Source organism: Pseudophryne corroboree, chromosome 4 (assembly GCF_028390025.1).
Source record: "Pseudophryne corroboree isolate aPseCor3 chromosome 4, aPseCor3.hap2, whole genome shotgun sequence".
NCBI classification, from domain to species: Eukaryota; Metazoa; Chordata; class Amphibia; order Anura; family Myobatrachidae; genus Pseudophryne; species Pseudophryne corroboree.
In genome coordinates this window covers 471567801-471592204 of record NC_086447.1, presented here as the reverse complement: position 1 = coordinate 471592204, position 24404 = coordinate 471567801, and the positions used below count along the sequence as shown (strand labels likewise).

At 42.3% G+C, this 24404-nt stretch overlaps 1 protein-coding gene across 2 annotated transcripts in view; it reads left to right on the top strand.

Annotated features, from left to right (window-relative positions):
* The window catches only part of ASCC3 (activating signal cointegrator 1 complex subunit 3), a 1202160-nt gene that overhangs the window by 218793 nt on the left and 958963 nt on the right, over window positions 1-24404 (top strand). For both annotated transcript variants that reach the window (XM_063917038.1, XM_063917039.1), the window contains exons 6-8: window positions 5934-6141; window positions 8117-8255; window positions 8338-8460. In XM_063917038.1, the coding sequence (XP_063773108.1) occupies window positions 5934-6141; window positions 8117-8255; window positions 8338-8460 (470 nt within the window). The remainder of the gene's footprint in view (window positions 1-5933; window positions 6142-8116; window positions 8256-8337; window positions 8461-24404) is intronic.

Genomic DNA, 24404 nt, shown 5'->3' with positions numbered 1-24404 from the left:
GACTCATTTCTGACTCCTGAGGTCTATGCAGTTATGGAAGACAATGGTAGCTTCTATTGAAGCCGTCCCTTTTGCCAGATTTCATGCCCGTCCACTGCAAAACCAGTAGCTCCATTGGGGGTAAAGTCAGACCCTCGATTGTTCAGATTATCTCTGCAGATTATCTCAGTCTCTCCTATGGTGGTTGCAGGATGTAAATCTGAACAAAGGTTGTCAAGGGATTGCATCATTGTCACCACAGATGCCAGCCTAACAGGCTTGGGGGGCAGTGATCTTTGACATACAGCTACAGGGTCTTTGGTCCATTCAGGAAGCTTCTCTTTCCTTCAATATACTGTAATTAAGGGCAATTCGCTTTGCAGTGGTTCAGACCCAGTCCCATTTAAAGAACCTACCAGTGGGAATCCAATCAGACAATGAGATGGCAGTTGATTTTATAAACAAGCAGGGTGGCACACACAGATGGTGAGCACCAAGGGAAGTTTCTCACATCCTTCATTGGGCAGAAATTGGGTTCCAGCAATTTCCTCAGTCTACATTCCAGGGGTTGGCACCTGGAGGCGTACTAAGTCACCACAAAGTGCATTCTGGAGAATGGGAATTACACCAGGAAGTATTTGCAGAAATAGTGTTCAGAGTGCGGTCTCCAGACATAGATCTAATGGCTTCCCGTCTCAACAGGACACTTCCAAAGGTACAGATCTTGATCTCGTGATCCCCAGGCATTCCTGGTGGATGCCATGATGGCACCTATTGGGTGTTCCAGTTGGGGTGCATCTTTCCTTCCTTCCGTATCATCTGCCTCTGCATCCAGATCTGTTACTTCAAGTCCATGCTGTCACCCCGATTTGCCTTACTTGGCTTGTATGGTATGATTCTTGAATCAGGATACTGAGAGCCAGGGGTTTTTCACAATCCGTTGTGAAATCCATGATATAGGCTCGTAAGCCTGTTACTTCCTGTATTTATAATCTGTAATGGAAGATATATATTTTGTGGTGTGAACGACACAAGTTTAAACATGAAAGTTTTAAAGTGTCCAGTCATATCTTTTCTCCAGGATGGTCTGGTTAAGGGGCTCAAAATGATCTTTCCTTATTTGGTAGATTTTGGCATGTTTATTTTTTTTCAAAGAAAATTGGCCACCATTTCCTGAAGTTCAAACTTTCTTGCAGAGAGTTCTACTCATACAGCCTCATAATGTCCTACCAGTCCATCCTTGAGACTTGAATTTAGTTTAGGAGGCACTTAAAAAGGCTCCTTTTGGGCCATTGGAATCAGGGGAATTGTGATACCTCACTTTAAACGTTTTTCTTTTGGCCATTGCCTCGGCCAGAAGAGTTTCTGAGTTAGCAGCTCTTTCTTGTGAATCTCTGCTTTTAATTTTTCATGAGGATAGAGTAGTGTTACACACTAAACCTGCCTTTCTCCCTAAAGTGGTATCAGCTTTCCACATCAATCAGGATATAGTTCTTCCAGCCTTTCGCCAGGCTTCAGGGACTTATGAAGTTGCTTCTTTGAGCACTGTTGGATGTGGTACATGCGTTACACATTTATTTAGAATGAACTGCATCTTTGAGATATACGTAATCTTTGTTGGTCCTGATTGATGTACCAAAGGGTCAATTGCTAGATGCGTAACTGCTGCCATTCGGCAGGGATATTTTTCTTCAAATGTGACGGTTCTGGTTTCATTCGGGCACACTCGACTCCTGCGGTCAGGCTTCTTGGGCTGTGCATCGGGATCCGGTCTGAAGATCGACAATGTCTAGGTCGACAATGTTTAGGTTGACCACTATAGGTCAACAGGGTTTCTAGGCCAACATGTTCTAGGTCGACAGGTCAAAAGGTCCACATGAGTTTTTCAAATTTTTTTCTTTTTTTTTAACTTCTCCATACTTAACGATCCACGCAGACTACGATTGGGAATAGTAACCTTGCCCGAAGCATGGCGAGCAAAGCGAGGGGACACGGTGCACTAATTGGACTTCCCGGTCACTCTACGGAGAAAACGACACCAAAAGAAATATGAAACTCATGTCGATCTTTTGACTTGTCGACCTAGAAACCCCGTCGACCTTCAAACCCTGTCGACCTAGTGACTGTTGACCTATAGTGGTCGACCTAAACATTGTTGACCTAGACACTGTCGATCTAGTGATCCACACCCCTGTGCATCATGGTGCCTCGGTAGAGCAGCTGTTCAGAGCAGTTACTTGATCAACCATAAACACTTTTACAAAGTTTTACTACTCACATACATTTGGAGCACAGGTTGCCAGCGTTGGCTGAAAGATTCTTCGATCAGCTGGTTCCGACTCTCCCCTAAATTGGCTTGCTTTGATAGATCCCTGAGGTGATGGCATCCCCCAGATGGATGATAAACGGAATACGGTTTTTAGTTACCGTAAAATCTCTCTTCCTTAAAATCCGTCTGGAGGATGCTTGGATCCCTCCCTTGTTTGTTTCGTACTAGTTACCTGTTGGTTTTCTGTTTCTCAATTTTTCTGTGGGTTTCTTCTCCGGATTTGTTAAATATAGACTGAGGTTCTAGTGTATAGGGAGGGATCATATAGGGGTAGGGACCAGTCTTAAACTAGTTAGTGCCCACCTACACAGCTCACTATATATAACCCAGAGGTAATGGCATCCCGAGTTGAACTTCAAGGAATAGATTTTATGGTGAGTAAAAACCTTATTTTATGAAGGTAAAGGGTGGTCACACCAAATATTGTTTAACACTTCTATTTTGAAAAGCATTCTTACTTTGCAGCATTTTTCACACCTGCCTAAAACTTTTGAATAGTACTGTATGTATGTATGTATGTATATATGTATGTATGTATCTATCTATGTATATATATGTGTGTGTGCATGTGTGTATATATATATATATATATATATATATGTATATATATATATATATATATATGTGTGTGTGTATGTGTATATGTATATGTATATAATCAAAATACTGATGAATCCTACACCTGTACACCTGCAGTGAGACGCTCAAAGCTGCCAAACACTTTCACTTGTGTGTACCATCTTAAGCTTATGTGGAGCACATTGGTCATGTGTGACTACCAGCATCAAGACCAGAGTGCCATCTAGTGATGTCAAATAGTGTCCCTAACAAAGGCTGCAAAACTATACATAAACAAAAGCATACATACAGTATTTACATTTGTCCAATAAAACAATAAGATTCTATTATAAGTAGTACATAGCAATAATAATAAGCAAAATTACAAACAATTTCTAAATCTGAAATGCTAAACTATTAGGGCATCTCTTTTTACACCATTCACAGAATACCCTTCTGACACCAATCAGACCAATAAAGGATTACAGTCACCTTTAATGAAAGGGAGTGTTAAATAGGAACAAAACAGACTTATTGACTTGTTACACTTTTAATGTTTTAAGTTGTTCACCATATGGTATATTAACCACTTGCATAGAAGATATAAAGATTCATGGCGCTCCAAAAGTAAAAAAAAAATATCAGTGTTTATAAGGCTGTGCAGCATTACAGCCATACAAAGCAGTAGTGGCATGAGTTTTGTTTGGTACTTAAGGGTTGTGATTATTTGTTAGTGATGCCACTACTATTATATTGTCACATGAGAGCAGTCCACTGTGATATTGTCTTGCTCCCTGTAACCCATGTTTTAGTCTTTTGACCAAATGCATGGAAACCAATGGTTTTCCTTAGCGCTACAATCTCATTCACCTCTATTGTACAGTATGTCTTGTTAATGAAACCCAGAACAGCCTCAGTGTCTACTGAACCTTTAACTAAGATGCCACAGGTGTACGTTTGCTGGATAACATTTGGATGAAGCTCATTCATCACGTAACTGATCACTGACCAGTCAGATTGATCTGAACCTTAAAAAGTGCACTTTATAGTTATTTTTTACAGCTCTGTTTAGTTTTATCCCTACCATTTTGGATAGATATGCCATTGGTATAGTAATGTCATCTGCAGAAAAGCTGGCCAGGCTTAATGATTTATATGAGGAGGCTATTCCATGTAACACCACAACAGTTTCACATGCTGTGTGTGTGTGTGTGTGTGTGTGTGTGTGTGTGTGTGTGTGTACATACCTGCATACACACACACACACACACACACACACACACACACACACACACACACACACACACACACACACACACACACACACACACACACACAATAAAGATTGTGTTTTCTGTAGCTCTAAGGGCTATACAATGTTTGTTCATTTTGCTATGACTAGATGATCAGTCAGATGTGCTTTGTATGTCTGTGCATGCCTCCTTACATTGCCATTGATGAAGTCTGGTTTGCATTTGGGTTAAAAAAGTAAAACCTCTTTTTCTTCCAGTCAGTGTCAACTATCAGTCTGCAGCTATCAGTGCTACAGTATATCATGTCCTCTTGATTCCCCATTAGATTTCCTTTCTACCTATTGCCGTCACTTATCCTTTGCCTTAATAAAGCTGTCGTTTAGTTTTACCCTTCAGGAAGAGACACAGCACCTCCTTTGCACTAAGTTAATCGTACATCCTTTCATTCCTTCTGCCATTCTTCCGATGCACCTTTTTTCAGCCTTTCAATTTCTCTCTCTTTATTTTGTGCCAATAATCTTTAATTCCTGCCATGTTTCCTTCACATCCCCATTTAAACTTTTACATTGATTTTATTTTTTATAATTTTTTTCTCTATTGCTTGCCAGATTCAGTCTGTAACGGTTAGCAGTAAAACTACAATATAATTGGTTGCAATGAAAGAGTGTGTGGCTCTGTCGTGTACCTGAAGATTGACTTTCTGCTGTTGTTTTTCATTCATGCCCCTTTGACTCTGCTCCTTGACTTATGCTTGTCCATGAACTATATTATATCTCCATTTATTGTATTTATCCTGGTAATTTTCCTAGCAAACGAGCTGTATGAATCTGTGTGATTCTTTCATCTCTCCTTCAATACACCCCCCTGATGTTGAATGTCGTAGCTGCTCTGCCATTCTCACTGCACGTCCTCTAATCAGAGGTCATTCATTTTGACTGATCTTCCTTGTTTGCTTTTCTGTTCATGTTTTTGTTGCTTTTTTAATTGTCTTTCTACCAAATACCATATTTAGTTTTAACACTGCAGTAGTCACATACAAAATAGTATTAACAAGTATTGTTCTTTATACTATATGCATACTGTTTAAATGTGTTTTGAACACATTAATATAAAATGAAACATTCTAAAATAATTTTACTTTGCAACACATTGTAACTCACAGATATGTCATCATACACTATTTTTGCAGTCGCACTAAACGGTTTATCTTGGCGTGCCAGGTTCTGTGCAACTCTGCCTACGCCAAGCATCTTTTTCAAATCTTGATTCACTGGTATTTGCATTAGTCGCCATGCAATGCGACAGAACTGCTTCATGAGGCCGCACGGATTAATTTGATATGTAACACGTGCATCTGCATGCGAATGAGTCTGTATACGAAGTACTGCTAAGCTGCTGCTATTGTTTATGCCAAGCTCTGTTGTGCTTCATTAATTTTTGGTACCGATTGACTGGTGCGTCGATGTATGTGTTGTGTAAATAAGACGCAAATTTAATGAAACGGTCACTGTGCTACATATTGAGGCTTGGTTTATTCATTGGGACACATCTGTATATCTGTTACCTGCATGGATATTTAAATAAAAGCAAGTATGGCAGTTAGGACCTTTAAAAGTACTTGTTCAAATCCCAGTACTTTCATATGAAGTTGGTTATAAAGGATTTGCATGAGGTTTTGTAGCAGCACTAAATGCATTTGTGTAACTGGTTAAATATTACTTATACGGTTTGTCTGCATTGTTTTCTATGTTAAATAAATCATTGTTCTTTAGGCAAGGGAACCAAGTTTAAGGAGTACATGTGTTATGTTTTAGATGATTTTAAACGCAATGCTGGGGAAATTATGAAACCTAACTATGGCTGTCAAGTCACTGTCCAGTCTGAGCAGGAAAAGCAGTTAATGAAACAGTTTCGTCGAGAAGAAAAACGGAATGCCAAGCGAGAAAAACGAGTAGGCGAGGATGGAGAGATTTCTGGAGAAGGACTAATAGGCTTTGATCCCAAGGAACTGCGGATGCAAAGGTAATAAATGCCAAAAGCTGAAAAATGTTTCAGCAGTAATTGCTACTTTAATGTATCCTAATCATTTATTTTCTTTAAGTTCAGCTTTTGGAGATTACGATTTCAACTTCAGGTCACGTCTTAGCACAAGTATAGAATTTTTTTTCTCTATGAAAACCTAATTTTCTAGGATAAGGAAGCAGTGATCTGCTTAATTAGAATCTGCTTGGTCGCTTCCATGTGGTTTAAAAATGCAGATTAAGGAGGTAAGCTATCTTCCTTAGGTGCTCTGTACACACCACTAGTTTAAGATTTATGAAGTCTGTACTAAATGCATTGAAACTATCTGTTTTTTCTCTCGAGATTAATGGGTGCTATTTTCTATGTTGTCATCTTGAAATATAGGGAAAAAAGGGAAAGCAAATAAGGCATGGCATTGCTGCAGTGAAGAAAAAAATACCTCTAGCCTTGTTGGCTTTTTAAATATTGAGCCCATAAAACGTGTGATCTCTACATTGTTATGTGGCATAGAGTGAGGACAACAGCACTGTAAATAAGAACGTCTTCTGCAGTTATTGAGTTGCCATTGCCTACAAATTGTGGCTATAATTTGCTGCAATTGTTATTGGCTGTGTGTTGCTATGCACACTTGCTGACCTTTTTGTTTTAAAGCAGGTGAATTGCTAAATTGACTGTGACACTGACACCATTCTGCTGCATAAACCTCCACCTCTTCCTTTTGCTTTATCTTGTTAGGGTCACTCCAGAGACTTCATTCCAGGGAACACTATGCAGGAGTAGATTTATTTTGGTCCCTGTTTCATTCACCAATATTTATTTTCACTGTTAATCTGTGAATATCCTGGAATATATTAGCAATGTATCTAAAAAAAAAAAAAAAATCAACACAAACAGTAGTAGGCCTGTGAATTTCACACTGTACTATTCGTGCCATTATGTTTTGTTACTCTGTAAAATGTTTTATCTGTGAATTTTTATAGCACTCCTGCTAATTTTTTGCTGCATGAGACGAGTGTTTATATATCATATATTTGCTTTGGTTATATTTATCATTTAGCAAACTATAAACAAGCTAAAACACACATTTTCGCATTCAGTTTTTCCAGAATTTGCCCTATACGTATACACCGCATGAATTTCTTTACAGGCTGATTTTATTAGCGCACATTTACCAAGACAATTTATGTAAAAGTAAGGGGATCCATATTTACATTTCACAGCTGGGAAGGGAATGCAAATGCAGAATCCTTTGTTATTGTAATAGGAATGTTGACAAATTTGAAAGTGTAGTTGCACACTTGCGTTTTACCTTAAACCTCATACACTTAGGTGTTCATTTTAAGCCTTTACCATTCATTATTGAATCCTATTAAATGCAATTTGATGCAGATAGTTCAAAAAATAATTTAAGCAAATAAACCGAAATACACCCACTTTGTTTCACATAATTTCCGACATTACCTACAGCATTCAGAAGGGTTATTGCTTGGTAAAATGCAATGGAGTTGTATAGAATGCTCATTAATTGCATAGTATGCTTTGCTACAGGGAAGTCTATATACTGTAATGCTCTGCTCCAAGTATTGTTTTAAAGCCTGAGTGTACAAGACCTTACAGTGAAAATCAGTCTAGTATGCACAGGGGGTGTGGTATGGTATGCCGGCGGCTGGGCTCCCGGCGTCCAGCATACTGGCGCCGGAAGCCCGACCGCCGGCATACTGACCGCGTGGTGAGCGCAAATGAGCCCCTTGCGGGCTTGCTGCGCGCGCCATGCTATTTATTCTCCTTCCAGGGGGGGTTGTGGACCCCCACGAGGGAGAAAAACTGTCGGTATGCCGGCGCAGGTATACTGTGCGCTGGAATCCCGACAGTCAGCTACCTGAAGACCACCCATGCACAGGAATGCTTAGTTTTCCTTGAAATGCATTTGTGTGCTTTTTTATTTTATATTTTTAAATTTATCTTGTAATTACAGAGAACAGGCCCTTTCAAGTGCTCGAATCATGCCAATTTTGGGTAGAGAAAGAGACTATGGTGAAAGATATACATATCCGAATGTTTATGACTCGCATGCAGAAGCCATGAAAACATCTGCATTTATTGGTGGTGCAAAGGTATTTATCAGTTACCGTATCGGATCCCATTTGCAATGCACATGAAGCATACGTGACTGACACGGTTATATTTTTACCGCAGCTACTTCTGCCAGAAGGTATACAGAGAGAAAACAACAAAATGTATGAAGAAGTTAAGATCCCTGTTACCGAGCCGCCTGTTGGCTTTGAGGAGAAGCCAGTTTTTATTAAAGATTTGGATGAGGTGAGTAAATAGTGATTATATTGACATTCTTGAGTCCCAAAACTTTTTATTAGAAGTAGAGGTTTGACTTGACACACAAACCATGGCCGTGTATCTGCAGATAGCTACTGGCGCCACATTCTGTTACAAATTTCATGTAAAAACTAAACCAAGGTTTTCTGTTTGTAATTAATGAAAATCAAAGAAAGTCTAGCTGTGTATCAAAATGTAATTTGTGTCATGTTTTGTTCTGTAAGGCAAAAAAGAAAATAAATATGGTACTAACTGTGTGGTAGTAGTAATGCCATATATGTATACAAAACAGAAAGACTTTTGCTATCGGCACTAACCGTAATATACTGCAAATCTGTGTGTATGTAGTAAATGAAATAGAGGGGATTTTGTCATTTTTTGATCAATAAATTTAAGCTTGCAGCCCACGTCAAGGAACCCTAATTTTCTGCAAGTCCCTACATTAGCATATATGCTCACAACACCATTACGTTGCGTTTAATGTAATGGTAAAGTGAGCAGCAAGCTTAAATGTTTTGATAAAATTATGACAAAATTCCTTCCATTTTATTTGCTACATACATACAGATTTACAGTATATTATTGTTAGCGCTGGTAGCAAAAGTCTTTTTGTTTTGTAGTGTAATCACCAATATCCATCATCTTATAAGCAACACTTTGCTCTACGGGAGCTGCTGTAGATGCAGAGATGTGTGTGGCTATTGTAGGCATATGATGCTTATATAGGTATCCCATAGACACTGATAACATTGAATGGTAAAAGGGGGTATTTTCATGTAACATTAACTGAAATATGCGAAGTACTAATTTTATATCAATCATTTAAAATGAAAGACTTATTTTCATATTGTTGTCCACAACACTGCATTTAAATTTAGGGTCCTATTCATAGTCAGTCGCATCCAGAATTGATAAATGAGATAAATGAGATTGCAAAAAAACTTGCGTCTGTGCGACAGATTCAGAATCACGTATGTAAATATGTAGCTGTGACTTGCTCCCCTTGCCTGCATCTCCCTTCCCCATCATACCTGGGTGAGATGACACTGGATTGCCACAGGAGTCGTGGTTTCAGCGAAACTTCACAAAATGTTAAAATAAAATCCATAAACAATGTACTTCCCAAAAACTCACCTCTTCAGACAAATTCATCAAGCTCCAGAAAATATTTTTGGAGTTTTCGAGAAAATTCGAGATCCCGGTTGAAACCAATACAGGCATGGGGCAATATATATATTCACACAGTTAGGGACATTTTTGTAGGGGAGGGTTGTGGTAAGGCTGCGAGTGGGGAATCTTACGGTTAGGCTATGGGAGGGGTGGGTTATGGGGAAGGCAAGATTTAGGTTACAGTACTAATCAAAATGTGTCGGGATTATGACATTCGAGATGCAGGTGTTGGTATTTTTACTTTCGGTATCCTGACTGTCGGGATCCCGTACCCCTCTGTTGGTTTATAATCTGTATATGTTCAGAACCTCTTCTTCTAAATTGATGTAAATTTTACAGCAGTGTCCTCATAAACCTAGTGTATTTACGCCATATTGCACGAGATGCACGGCGAGACATTCTAAGAGGAGTAGAGTAGTTTTCAAGTTTTGTGTCTTATTCGCATCAGAGACGCAGCATAACACCACTCATAGTGTACTAGAGATACTGAGCTGCCACTTTTAACAGTACAGGATTTAGTTTTAACCATATCCAAAGTAGAAGCCAAGTCACCTGGGACCTTGCGTGCCGCAGGGTGCTATTTTCTGTGATTTGAGTATCAGTGTATGAGAACACATCTGTACCAATAAATACAGGTTGAATTAACAAATAATGTAGTGAGTATATGTAGCATTTAACTTGTACACGTATATGAGCCAAGTTGAATTTCCTATTGTAAATCCAAATAATGTTTTTAATTATATTTCCTTGTGTGCTATACTGTATATACAGTATATATTCTTCACAGACGAAGATATTCACAGTTTATATATGAATATAAATGTCTTAATGGTCCCCTACAGCGAGGATTAAGACTAATGGAGCCCTGTTCGACCCAGTGCTGATTAGGAACGGAACTAGACAGGGCTGCCCTCTTTCGCGTCTTATTTTCATCCTCTGCATGGAGGCTTTAGCTCGGGCATTTCCAAACTGCGGCCCTCCAGCTGTTGAGAAAATACACATGCCAGCATGCCCTGACACAGCTTTAGCATTCCCTGACAGCAAAACTGTGTCAGGGCATGCTGGGATATATAGTTTCACAACAGCTGGAGGGCCACAGTTTGGACATACCTGCTTTAGCGGGATCCATTAGACTCAATCCAAATGTTTCAGGATTTACGGTAGGGGGTATAGAATATAAACTTGCATTGTTTGCGGATGATTTGTTAGCTGTCCTATCGAACTCTGTTGTATCTATCCCCAACCTGATGTCCGAATTCTATAGATTTGGTTCCCTGTCCTATTTTAAAATTAACCTATTTAAGTTGGTGGCAGTGAATGTGTCAGCTCCCGCTCAATCCCTTAAGGACCGTCAAAAATCCTTTCCATTCATCTGGCATCCCTCTAGCTTTAAATACTTGGGGGTTTATTTATTTATTATTATTTATTAACAGTTTCTTATATAGCGCAGCATATTCCGGTGCGCTTTACAATTAGAACAACAGCAATAGAACAAAACTGGATAAAAACAGACAGACATAGAGGTAGGAAGACCCTGCTCGCAAGCTTACAATCTATAGGGAAATGGCATCTATCCTTGTGTATCTTTGCCTATCTATTGCATAATGGTCCACCAGATTGCTAGGTTCTTAATGGGTTGTATGATGATACCCAGCAATGTTGACCAAGTGTCAGGAGGGTGTGAGAGTAAGACAAAATGTGTGATGTTATGTATACTGTACATAGAGGATGTAATTAGATAGGGAAGCACTGAAGGTTATGTGGGTGGGTCTGGAATTTGATAGACTTGTCTGAAAAGGTGAGTTTTCAGGGAACGTTTAAAGGTTTGGAGACTAGAGGCGAGTCTTATTGTGCGTGGGAGGGCATTCCACAGAGTGGGTGAAGCCCAGATAAAGTCCTGTAATTTTGAGTGTGAACAAGTAATGCATGTGGATGAGAGATGTAGATCTTGTGCAGAGCGGAGAGGTCGGGTAGGGAGATATTTTGAGATGAGTGAAGAGATGTATGTTGGTGCAGTTTGGTTAATAGCCTTGTATCAGTAGCGGATCTTGCCACGGGCAAGCAGGACTTTTGCCCTGGGCGCCGCCTTCCGGAGGGCGCCGCACCATGGCAAGATCCGCTGCTGCTGTGCTGCCCGCTGTCCGCTGTGAAGGGAAACTAGACGCTACGCGTCTAGTTTCCCTTTATCGGCTGCCCGTTTTGAAGGGAATCTAGACGCTACGCGTCAAGTTTCCCTTCGTGGAGAGGACCTTTACTGTAATGATGTGCGGTTAGCGTTGACGTCATCGTGCACCGCATAGCAAAGGTCCACTCCACGAAGGGAACTAGACGCTTAGCGTCTAGTTTTCCTTCGTGGAGAGGACCTTTGCTGTGCGGTGCGCGATGACGTCATCGCGCACCGCACATCCTACTACAGTACAGGGGGCGTAACTGACCACGCCCCCTGTATGAAGCCACATCCCCTAATGCCGCCCGGGGCGCAAGAAGCCCCGGAACCGGCCCTACCTTGTATGTCAGTAAAAGTATTTTATATTTAATACGGTAGAATACCGGTAACCAATGGAGGGACTGACAGAGCGGATCTGCAGACGATGAATGTCTAGCGAGGAAGATTAGCCTCGCAGCTGCATTCAAAATGGATTGTAGGGGTGAGAGCCTATGTTTGGGAAGACCGGTCAGGAGACTATTACAATAATCAGTGCGGGAGATAATGAGAGCATGGATTAGAGTTTTTGCTGTGTCTTGTGTAAGATATGGTTGTATTTTGGATATGTTTCTTAGATGTATGTAACATGTTCTTGAGACAGATTGGATGTGGGGAACAAAGGACAGTTCAGAGTCAAGAATGACACCTAGGCAGCGAGCTTATGGGGTAGGGCTGATTGCAGAGTTCTCAACAGTGATAGATATATCAGGTTGGAAACTACTATTGGCCGGTTGAAATATAATTAATTCTGTTTTGGAAATATTAAGTTTGAGGTGGCGAGATGTCATCCAAGATGAAATGGCAGAAAGGCATTCAGTGACACGACCCAATACAGATGGTGACAAATCAGGGGAGGATAGGTAGATTTGAGTATCATCTGCATACAGATGATACTGAAATCCGAAAGAGTTGATTAGTTTGCCAAGAGATGTGGTATAGATAGAGAAAAGCAGAGGACCTAAGACTGAGCCTTGCGGTACTCCAGCTGAGAGAGGTAGCGAAGAGGAGGTGGAATCAGAGAAGCGAACACTGAAGGAGCGATTAGATAGGTAGGATAAGAACCAAGAAACATTGACTACTGATTTCACACGCCTTTTTGGCGAGAATTTTTAAAAATTACTTACCACACTTTGCTCTGAGTTTCGGGACTGGGGCAACAAGAGGCTTTCCTGGCTGGTTGGCTGGTAAGACTTAGTGTGATAAAATGACTGTTTTACCCAGGGTTCTATATCTCCTCCAGATGCTCCCAGTTCATATTCCCAAAACCTGGTTCCGGGACTTACACAATTTAGTTAGAGATTTTGTTTGGGGTAACAAGAGGCCTCGTTTCCAACATGCCATACTCTTCCGCCGCAAACACATGGGTGGTCTCCAGTTGCCCCATTTTTCTCTGTATTACGATGCCATTGTCCTTAACAGGATAATGGAGTGGACCCGATCATATGACAGTAAACAATGGGTACTTATAGAAAGTGCAGCCTTATCCTCACCCATAGCTCATTACTCCTGGTGTTCAAAGTTCCCTATCATTGCACATCCTACCATTGGCCTTACACTGTTATGCTGGAATAGACTTAGGGTCCCCCCGTATGTCTCCTACAAGTTTTCTCCCCTTACCCCACTGTTTAATAACCCAGATTTTCTTCTGGGTGTCTCCGCCCGGGGATTTGATTCATGGAAGTTGAAGGGGGTGACACGTGTTGGCCAGCTGGTGGAAACTGTGCACTACACTACCTACTGTGAAGGAGTGGTTTGGTAGAATAGATATGTATACAGTATGACTGTGGAGGAATTGTGAGTGACACCAGACAGCCACCGGAGATTTACAGCCAGATGGTACCCCTGGTTGGATTTTAAATCCTCACAGACATACCAAACAAATTGACCAGAGTACGAGTTCTATATATTGTGCCCTACATCTAGAATTTAACTGTTTAACGATACAATGAGAAGACACTTCTGCACTGGAATGACCACACTACCCTTCTACACCCCCTTCCCTCTCTTTGACACTCTATTCCTTCCTTTCCTGCTTTCTTTCCTTTATTTGCTTATATGTAATGATTTGTGGTGTTTAGACAGAATTTGATATGTGACCATCTGGATGATTGGACGCTATAGAATATTGATTTAGGCATTGAGCGTACATCTAAGATTAGCACGTTTCTGACCAACTGTCAATGCCCATTTCTCTTGGATCGTATCCTACTGTACTACCTGTCTATGAGGTATATTCAATAACTGTCGGAAGCTGCCATCTTGTCGGAATTTATTAATCATGACCCCGTTTTTTCCGACAAGTCGGGAAACCCGAGTTGTTGGAATGCACGCTGATTGGTGGCTTCAGCTGCCGATCAGCATGCATTGTCTGAAGCGGGGCCAAACCCGAGAGGTTTTAGCCCCGTTTCTGACAAACTCAATCCGACTTGAAAACAAGTCTGATTGCGGTGATGAGATGGTGAGTGGTGCGGCGGGCTACGCGGATCGGGGATGAGAGGTACCTTGACGGCCGTCCCCTGGCCAGGCACCTCTCTCCCTGCAGCGCCTCCCCCGCCACCGCAGACATCCCCTCCGCCGGCCGCCGTGGCAGCTCCCCCCTCCACACGCAGCCGCACAGCTCCCCCCACAGCAATCCAGCTCCCGCGCTGCCACAGATATAATTTCCGCCGGCTGCCGTAGCAGCTCCCCCCGCCGCTGCAGTCAGCGCACCCGGCAGCACAACTACATGTTGGAATGGACCCGACTCTTATTGAATATACCCCATGTGTCTACGCTGTTCATTTTATTTTGTTCAAATGCAAATAAACATTTATTGCAAAAAATTTGGAATATCTTCCTAGTATTGGCTATGAACAGAACCATAATAACAAATTTGACAATAGTATTCTGTTCATTGGCAAAACTATATAAATACACCATTTTATTCCTACAATTCAGTTAGCCGCGTCAAATGTTAACATGGCCAGATACGCTTATTTTTCTATCCAATTAAGAAACATGTTTACTTAACCTGACACTCGATGGGATTTACAGTAACACAGTTTTTTGTTAACATCTCATGAGCAGGTGAAAAGTTGTGGATAATCTCTATTTTAAAGGAAAAATGTTAAGACTTTGGAAAACTTCTGGGACACACCTTTAATCATTAAGACTGCATTCAGAATTTTTTTTAAAAAGCATAATTTGTCAATAATGACGTGCCATTATTGGGGTGGTATTCTGCAAAATGCAGAATAATGGATAATTGTGAGGCAGTTATATGGGGGTGCTTGATTGATGGGAAATGTGTTTTTAATCTTGCATCTGGGGTTTCTAATGTATATGTTCTCTTTACATTTTTTTGTTCAAAGTGGCTTAAAATTACATAAAAATCATCAGTTTAAGGCATTTTTATGTACCCAAAATTCATCCAGAGACTTTTATTTGCTAAAAATCCTTGCTTTTTATAAATTTCACACATTTTAAGAGGGCCAAGTATTTCGCTATGGCCACTAATAGCCTTCTATACTATTATCCAATATTATTTGCCATTTTTAGGGGTACAGGATGATTTTTCAACTTTTTCAACCATATTGCCCATTGTGGTCATTTTTTGGCTGTATTACAGTTGCTGAAATACAGTATATGAATTAAAAATACATAGAACATAAAAAATATAAAATAAACATATAGGGCGGTATTCAGTTATTATAGTGTGCCCGATCTCCCTTCTAAAGTGATGGGAGATCACGGGGCAATATTTAATTGTTCTTTCTCTGACGTCCTAGTGGATGCTGGGAACTCCGTAAGGACCATGGGGAATAGCGGCTCCGCAGGAGACTGGGCACAAAAGAAAAGCTTTAGGACTACCTGGTGTGCACTGGCTCCTCCCCCTATGACCCTCCTCCAAGCCTCAGTTAGATTTTTGTGCCCGACCGAGCTGGGTGCAATCTAGGGGGCTCTCCTGAGCTTCTTAGAAAAAGTTAGTTTTAGGTTTTTTATTTTCAGTGAGACCTGCTGGCAACAGGCTCACTGCATCGAGGGACTAAGGGGAGAAGAAGCGAACCTGCCTGCTTGCAGCCAGCTTGGGCTTCTTAGGCTACTGGACACCATTAGCTCCAGAGGGACCGAACACAGGCCCAGCCTCGGAGTCCGGCCCCAGAGCCGCGCCACCGGCCCCCTTACAGAGCCAGAAGCAAGAAGAGGTCCGGAAAATCGGCGGCAGAAGACATCAGTCTTCACCAAGGTAGCGCACAGCACTGCAGCTGTGTGCCATTGCTCCTCATGCACACCACACACTCCGGTCACTGATGGGTGCAGGGCGCTGGGGGGGGGGGCGCCCTGAGCAGCAATATAAACACCTTGGCTGGCAAAAATACATCACATATAACCCCCAGGGCTATATGGATGTATATTAACCCCTGCCAGATTCCAGAAAAAAGCGGGAGAAAAGTCAGCCGAGAAGGGGGCGGAGCCTATCTCCTCAGCACACTGGCGCCATTTTCCCTCACAGCTCCGCTGGAAGGACGTCTCCCTGACTCTCCCCTGCAGTCCTGCACTACAGAAAAGGGTAAAACAAGAGAGGGGGGGGGGGGGGCACTAATTAGGCGCAGTATAATATAAACAGCAGCTATAAGGGGAAAAACACTCTGTATAGTGTTATCCCGGTATATATATATAGCGCTCTGGTGTGTGCTGGCATACTCTCCCTCTGATTCCCCAAAGGGCTAGTGGGGTCCTGTCCTCTATCAGAGCATTCCCTGTGTGTGTGCTGTGTGTCGGTACGGCTGTGTCGACATGTATGAGGAGGAACATGATGTGGAGGCGGAGCAATTGCCTGTAGTGGAGATGTCACCCCCTAGGGGGTCGACACCTGAGTGGATGGGCTTATGGAAGGAATTACGTGAAAGTGTCAGCTCTTTACAAAAGCAGTTTGATGACATGGGACAGCCGGCTACTCAGCTTGTGCCTGTCCAGGCGTCTCAAAGACCATCAGGGGCGCTTAAACGCCCGCTATCACAGATGGCAGATACAGACGCCGACACGGATACTGACTCCAGTGTCGACGATGAAGAGACGAATGTGACTTCCAGTAGTGCCACACGTTACATGATTGAGGCAATGAAAAATGTTTTACACATTTCTGATAGTACAAGTACCGTTAAAAAGGGTATTATGTTTGGTGAGAAAAAACTACCTGTAGTTTTTCCTGCATCTGAGGAATTAAATGAAGTGTGTGATGAAGCGTGGGTTTCTCCCGATAAAAAACTGATAATTCCTAAAAGGTTATTGGCATCATACCCTTTCCCGCCAGAGGATAGGGCACGTTGGGAAACACCCCCTAGGGTGGACAAAGCGCTCACACGCTTGTCTAAACAGGTGGCACTGCCGTCTCCTGATACGGCCGCCCTTAAGGAACCTGCTGACAGAAAGCAGGAGAATATCCTAAAATGTATATACACTCACACAGGTGTTATACTGCGACCAGCAATTGCCTCAGCCTGGATGTGCAGTGCTGGGGTGGCTTGGTCGGATTCCCTGACTGAAAATATTGATACCCTGGATAGGGACAGTATATTACTGACTATAGAGCATTTAAAAGATGCATTTTTATATATGCGTGATGCACAGAGGGATATTTGCCGACTGGCATCAAGAGTAAGTGCGCTGTCCATATCCGCCAGAAGAGGGTTATGGACGCGGCAGTGGTCAGGTGATGCTGATTCCAAAAGGCATATGGAAGTATTGCCTTATAAAGGGGAGGAGTTATTTGGGGTAGGTCTATCAGACCTGGTGTCCACGGCATCTGCTGGGAAATCCACATTTTTACCCCAGGTAGCCTCTCAACATAAGAAGACGCCGTATTATCAGGCGCAGTCCTTTCGGCCCCATAAGGGCAAGCGGGCAAAAGGCTCCTCATTTCTGCCCCGGGGCAGAGGGAGAGGAAAAAGGCTGCAGCAAACAGCCAGTTCCCAGGAACAGAAGTCCTCTCCCGCTTCTGCCAAGTCCTCAGCATGACGCTGGGGCTCTACAGGCGGACTCAGGCACGGTGGGGGCCCGTCTCAAGAATTTCAGCGCACAGTGGGCTCACTCACAAGTGGACCCCTGGATCCTTCAGGTAGTATCTCAGGGGTACAAATTGGAATTCGAGACGTCTCCCCCTCGCCGTTTCCTAAAGTCTGCCTTACCGACGTCTCCCTCCGACAGGGAGGCGGTATTGGAAGCCATTCACAAGCTGTATTCCCAGCAGTTGATAATCAAGGTACCCCTCCTGCAACAGGGAAAGGGGTATTATTCCACGCTGTTTGTGGTACCGAAGCCGGACGGCTCGGTGAGACCTATTTTAAATCTAAAATCTTTGAACACTTACATACAGAGGTTCAAATTCAAGATGGAATCACTCAGAGCGGTGATCGCGAACCTGGAAGAAGGGGATTATATGGTGTCTCTGGACATCAAGGATGCTTACCTCCATGTCCCAATTTACCCTTCTCACCAAGGGTACCTCAGGTTTGTGGTACAGAACTGCCACTATCAGTTTCAGACGCTGCCGTTTGGATTGTCCACGGCACCCCGGGTCTTTACCAAAGTAATGGCCGGAATGATGATACTTCTTCGAAGGAAAGGAGTTTTAATTATCCCTTACTTGGACGATCTCCTGATAAGGGCAAGATCCAGGGAACAGTTGGTAGTCGGAGTAGCACTATCTCAAGTAGTGCTGCGGCAGCACGGTTGGATTCTCAATATCCCAAAATCGCAGCTGATCCCGACGACACGTCTTCTATTCCTAGGGATGATCCTGGACACAGTCCAGAAAAAGGTGTTTCTCCCAGAAGAGAAAGCCAGGGAGTTATCCGAGCTAGTCAGAAACCTCTGAAAACCAGGCCAAGTATCAGTGCATCAATGCACAAAGGTCCTGGGAAAAATGGTGGCTTCCTACGAAGCAATCCCATTCGGCAGATTCCACGCAAGAACATTCCAGTGGGACCTGCTGGACAAATGGTCCGGATCGCATCTTCAGATGCATCAGCGGATAACCCTGTCCCCAAGGACAAGGGTGTCTCTCCTGTGGTGGTTGCAGAGTGCTCATCTTCTAGAGGGCCGCAGATTCGGCATTCAGGACTGGGTCCTGGTGACCACAGATGCCAGCCTGCGAGGCTGGGGAGCAGTCACACAGGGAAAAAATTTCCAGGGCTTGTGGTCAAGCCTGGAGACATCACTTCACATAAATATCCTGGAGCTAAGGGCCATTTACAATGCTCTAAGCCAAGCAAGGCCTCTGCTTCAAGGTCAGCCGGTGCTGATCCAGTCAGACAACATCACGGCAGTCGCCCACGTAAACAGACAGGGCGGCACAAGAAGCAGGAGGGCAATGGCAGAAGCTGCAAGGATTCTTCGCTGGGCGGAAAATCATGTGATAGCACTGTCAGCAGTGTTCATTCCGGGAGTGGACAACTGGGAAGCAGACTTCCTCAGCAGGCACGACCTCCACCCGGGAGAGTGGGGACTTCACCCAGAAGTCTTCCACATGATTGTAAACCGTTGGGAAAAACCAAAGGTGGACATGATGGCGTCCCGCCTCAACAAAAAACTGGACAGGTATTGCGCCAGGTCAAGGGACCCTCAAGCAATAGCTGTGGACGCTCTGGTAACACCGTGGGTGTACCAGTCAGTGTATGTGTTCCCTCCTCTGCCTCTCATACCCAAGGTGCTGAGAATTATACGGCGGGGAGGAGTAAGAACTATTCTCGTGGCTCCGGATTGGCCAAGAAGGACTTGGTACCCGGAACTTCAAGAAATGCTCACAGAGGACCCGTGGCCTCTACCTCTGAGATGGGACCTGCTCCAGCAGGGACCCTGTCTGTTCCAAGACTTACCGCGGCTGCGTTTGACGGCATGGCAGTTGAACGCCGGATCCTAAAGGAAAAAGGCATTCCAGACGAAGTCATCCCTACTTTGATAAAAGCCAGAAAGGATGTAACCGCAAAGCATTATCACCGCATCTGGCGGAAATATGTTGCGTGGTGCGAGGCCAAAAAGGCCCCAACGGAGGAATTTCAACTGGGTCGATTCCTGCATTTCCTGCAAGCAGGAGTGTCTATGGGCCTAAAATTAGGATCTGTCGATTTTCTTTCAAAGAGAACTGGCTTCAGTGCCTGAAGTCCAGACGTTTGTTAAGGGAGTGCTACATATACAGCCTCCTTTTGTGCCTCCAGTGGCACCCTGGGATCTGAATGTTGTTTTGGGTTTCCTAAAATCACATTGGTTTGAACCACTCAACACTGTGGACTTAAAATATCTCACATGGAAAGTGGTCATGCTGTTGGCCCTGGCTTCGGCCAGGCGTGTGTCAGAATTGGCGGCTTTATCCTGTAAAAGCCCCTACCTGATTTTTCATACGGACAGGGCAGAATTGAGGACTCGTCCTCAATTTCTCCCTAAGGTGGTTTCAGCGTTTCACCTGAACCAGCCTATTGTGGTACCTGCGGCTACTAGGGACTTGGAGGACTCCAAGTTGCTGGACGTTGTCAGGGCCCTGAAAATATATGTTTCCAGGACGGCTGGAGTCAGAAAATCTGACTCGCTGTTTATCCTGTACGCACCCAACAAGCTGGGTGCTCCTGCTTCTAAGCAGACTATTGCTCGCTGGATTTGTAGTACAATTCAGCTTGCACATTCGGTGGCAGGCCTGCCACAGCCAAAATCTGTAAAAGCCCATTCCACGAGGAAGGTGGGCTCATCTTGGGCGGCTGCCCGAGGGGTCTCGGCTTTACAACTTTGCCGAGCAGCTACTTGGTCAGGGGCAAACACGTTTGCTAAATTCTACAAATTTGATACCCTGGCTGAGGAGGACCTTGAGTTCTCTCATTCGGTGCTGCAGAGTCATCCGCTCTCTCCCGCCCGTTTGGGAGCTTTGGTATAATCCCCATGGTCCTTACGGAGTTCCCAGCACCCACTAGGACGTCAGAGAAAATAAGAATTTACTTACCGATAATTCTATTTCTCGTAGTCCGTAGTGGATGCTGGGCGCCCATCCCAAGTGCGGATTATCTGCAATACTTGTACATAGTTATTGTTAACAAATCGGGTTGTTGTTGTGAGCCATCTATCCAGAGGCTCCTCTGTTATCATGCTGTTAACTGGGTTCAGATCACAAGTTGTACGGTGTGATTGGTGTGGCTGGTATGAGTCTTACCCGGGATTCATAAATCCTTCCTTATTGTGTACGCTCGTCCGGGCACAGTATCCTAACTGAGGCTTGGAGGAGGGTCATAGGGGGAGGAGCCAGTGCACACCAGGTAGTCCTAAAGCTTTTCTTTTGTGCCCAGTCTCCTGCGGAGCCGCTATTCCCCATGGTCCTTACGGAGTTCCCAGCATCCACTACGGACTACGAGAAATAGAATTATCAGTAAGTAAATTCTTATTTTTTTTATTTTAGTGCGCTCATTAGTGTCGGGTTTAGCCACATAAAGGTAATGTGTGATGTTAGCGCACATGTTGGCAGAAACAATTGAATAGCTGCCGACGGGCACACATCGGTGCGGGGAGGGAGTAGAACAATTGAATACTGCCCATTATGCCAGGAAACAAAATATATCAATTGCACAATATTGAATTCAAATTGTTATCTGTATTGGAACAACGCAAAAGAGTGAAAAAGTAATATAGAGAATGTCATTATGTTTTTCTTCATCTAGATATTTTTGTTTAAGTCTCCGCAGTTGCACCAAATGAAAGGTTTTTATAGTGTCTATTTTTATTTTATTGCATTTTTTGTAACATTTCCATAGGTATTCTTTGATTTAAATTACAAGTGAAAAGTGCCAAAATACATGTTCTTGGCCAAAATGTATTTGTGTGAGGCTTTTTTTTCTTATTTTCAAATGTCAGAATATAATAATAACAACCTATTGATGAGAACAAGTAAGAGTTGTTCTGTGAAGAAAAGTCCATGAGTAGGGCACAACAGAGACTAATACAGTAATAATACAATATAACATCTAGTATAGAAATATTGGTCATGACAGGTTAAATTAAAACAAATCTTAACCCATAAAATCCCAGTAGAAGTTTGTTAAACATTCTCTGCATTAAGACTCCTATAATTCATATTGAGCTAATAAAAATAATAGATGTGTGGTTTTGATTAGCATTTACATTATCCCTCAACTCTAGAAAACAGACATTGAGGTATAAATTAAATATTGCAATATAGGGGGCCTGATTCATGTTTGTAAGTAGAGCAGAAAAAGCAGTAACAACCATGTTGACATGTAAATACGTTCTGCTTTTGCATGTAACCCACAAATGTTAGACAGCTTTATTTTTACACTGCGATTTTAGATTTCAATTTGGACACACCCCACCCAAATCTGACTCTCTCTGCACGTGTTACATCTGTCCCACGTGCAGTGCAACATTGTTTTTCTCAGTTGCTTGCTTTTTTTAATTTTTTTTTAAATTATTTAAATTGTGCCTATGTGTCATCCTTAGGTAGTGTACAGTTGTGTCTCTGATTGTCCACATGTGGCAGCCACAAGCAATGGTTTTGTCTATGACCATAAATAATTTGCTTTGGTCCTGTACCACCCCTGAAGGAGCCTCGCAGTGACGTAAGGTTGCCTAGGCACACAGTTTGGGAACCACTGCCCTATAGTACATTGAATGCAAAAGTCTGTTAAGAAGCACAACCGTTGATAAAAGACAAAGTTAACGGTACAGGTTGAGTATCCCATATCCAAATATCCGAAATACGGAATATTCCGAAATACGGACTTTTTTGAGCGAGAGTGAGATAGTGAAACTTTTGTTTTCTGATGGCTCAATGTACACAAACTTTGTTTAATACACACAGTTATTAAAAATATTGTATTAAATGACCTTCAGACTGTGTATGTAAGGTGTATATGAAACATAAATGAATTGTGTGAATGTAGACACACTTTGTATAATGCACAAAGTTATAAAAAAATATTGGCTAAAATTACCTTCAGGCTGTGTGTATTAGGTGCATATAAAACATAAACGCATTCTGTGCTTAGATTTAGGTCCCATTGCCATGATATCTCATTATGGTATGCAATTATTCCAAAATACGGAAAAATCCGATATCCAAAATACCTCTGGTCCCAGGCATTTTGGATAAGGGATACTCAACCTGTATCTTATTTAGGTATGGCCATTGACCATCAATGATTTGAAATCATCAATGGTCTATGACAAATGTTGAATACTTTTACCATGGGTGAGAACCAGGTGGTTTCCCTCCATCACTTGGTCAGAGCTGCTAATTTTTTTTCCCTCCAGGTGCCCAGACAGAGTGCTTAGCTCCACCCCTGACACTCACAAAGACATGCCTCCAGGCTCTAATTGGCCTGCAGTTCGTTTAACATTAATGCAGGCGTGACCATTCGTGGGTAAAACCATTGATGGTTCCCTTATAGATGGTTTTACATCATGAAGGTTATCTATCAATGGTACCATCGATTGATAACCCACCGATGGCCATCCCTAATCTCATACTTGGTTTAAAAATAGGCAAATCATTAGGTTGAAAAATAGTTATTTTTTCAATTGTTTTTGTACAGTATAAATAAACAAATGCCTCCATGTACCATGCATGAGGATGCGTTTTGGAAACCCTGGATTTTAACATTTCACTGTCTTTTCAAAAAGGGTTTTCTTTTAATTTAAATAAACATAGAAAAGTGACAGCTGAAGAAACCCCCATGAGATAAATATGCAAATAAGCAATTAAAATTGTGCTGCTATTGTAATATGCCGTTATAGTTTTCTTAAGAATATTTAGTAGAAATGTTAAAAAAAATTTGCACCATCAAAATGTTGTCAATAATTTCTCATGATGCCTTATTTGAATGCAGCAGTTATTAGCTTTGAACCACTCAGATTTGATCTACTGTAGCAACTAGTTTTGGCTGCTGCCATATTTGCTACAGTGAAGCAAGAACATCTGCATATGCTGCATAAGGTGTAACCAATCCATTTTTTAAAACTACTGATTAAAAATTAAGAAATCACATCTAACCACATCCTGCTTTCTGTAACAGCTGAATGTTCCACTAATAAAAATTGCTCCCCAAGCATTCAAATTTCTTTGTGCTAGAACATGCCTGTAGATATACATATGGTTGCTGTGCCATTATTCATATTATAGCTGCATGCATATTGACGTTGAAGTGTATTTTTTTTGTCCTGCCTGCATAGAATAACAATTCTCAAAGCTGTCATAAAAAACTTGAAAATGATCCATTTTCATGCAAGAGGTGTCTTATCTAGTGGAGTATATTTGTTGCTAAGTAAATGGAAATTAGTCTGTTCAGAAGCATACCTTTATCAGTATGATAAAATACAGGGTGAATATTTCCTGCTATTACAATCATAATACTTATACAGTAGTTTGTCTGTGTCCATTAATACACAGTCATTGGCTGGACACAAACAAGGTTCCTCAAGTGCTAGGTCAGTAATCGATAAATGTTCACTTTATAGAGAACCTAGAAAGTAAATGCACCAGGCTACAGATTAACCTTAGCTCATTTTACCCATTGATTGCGGC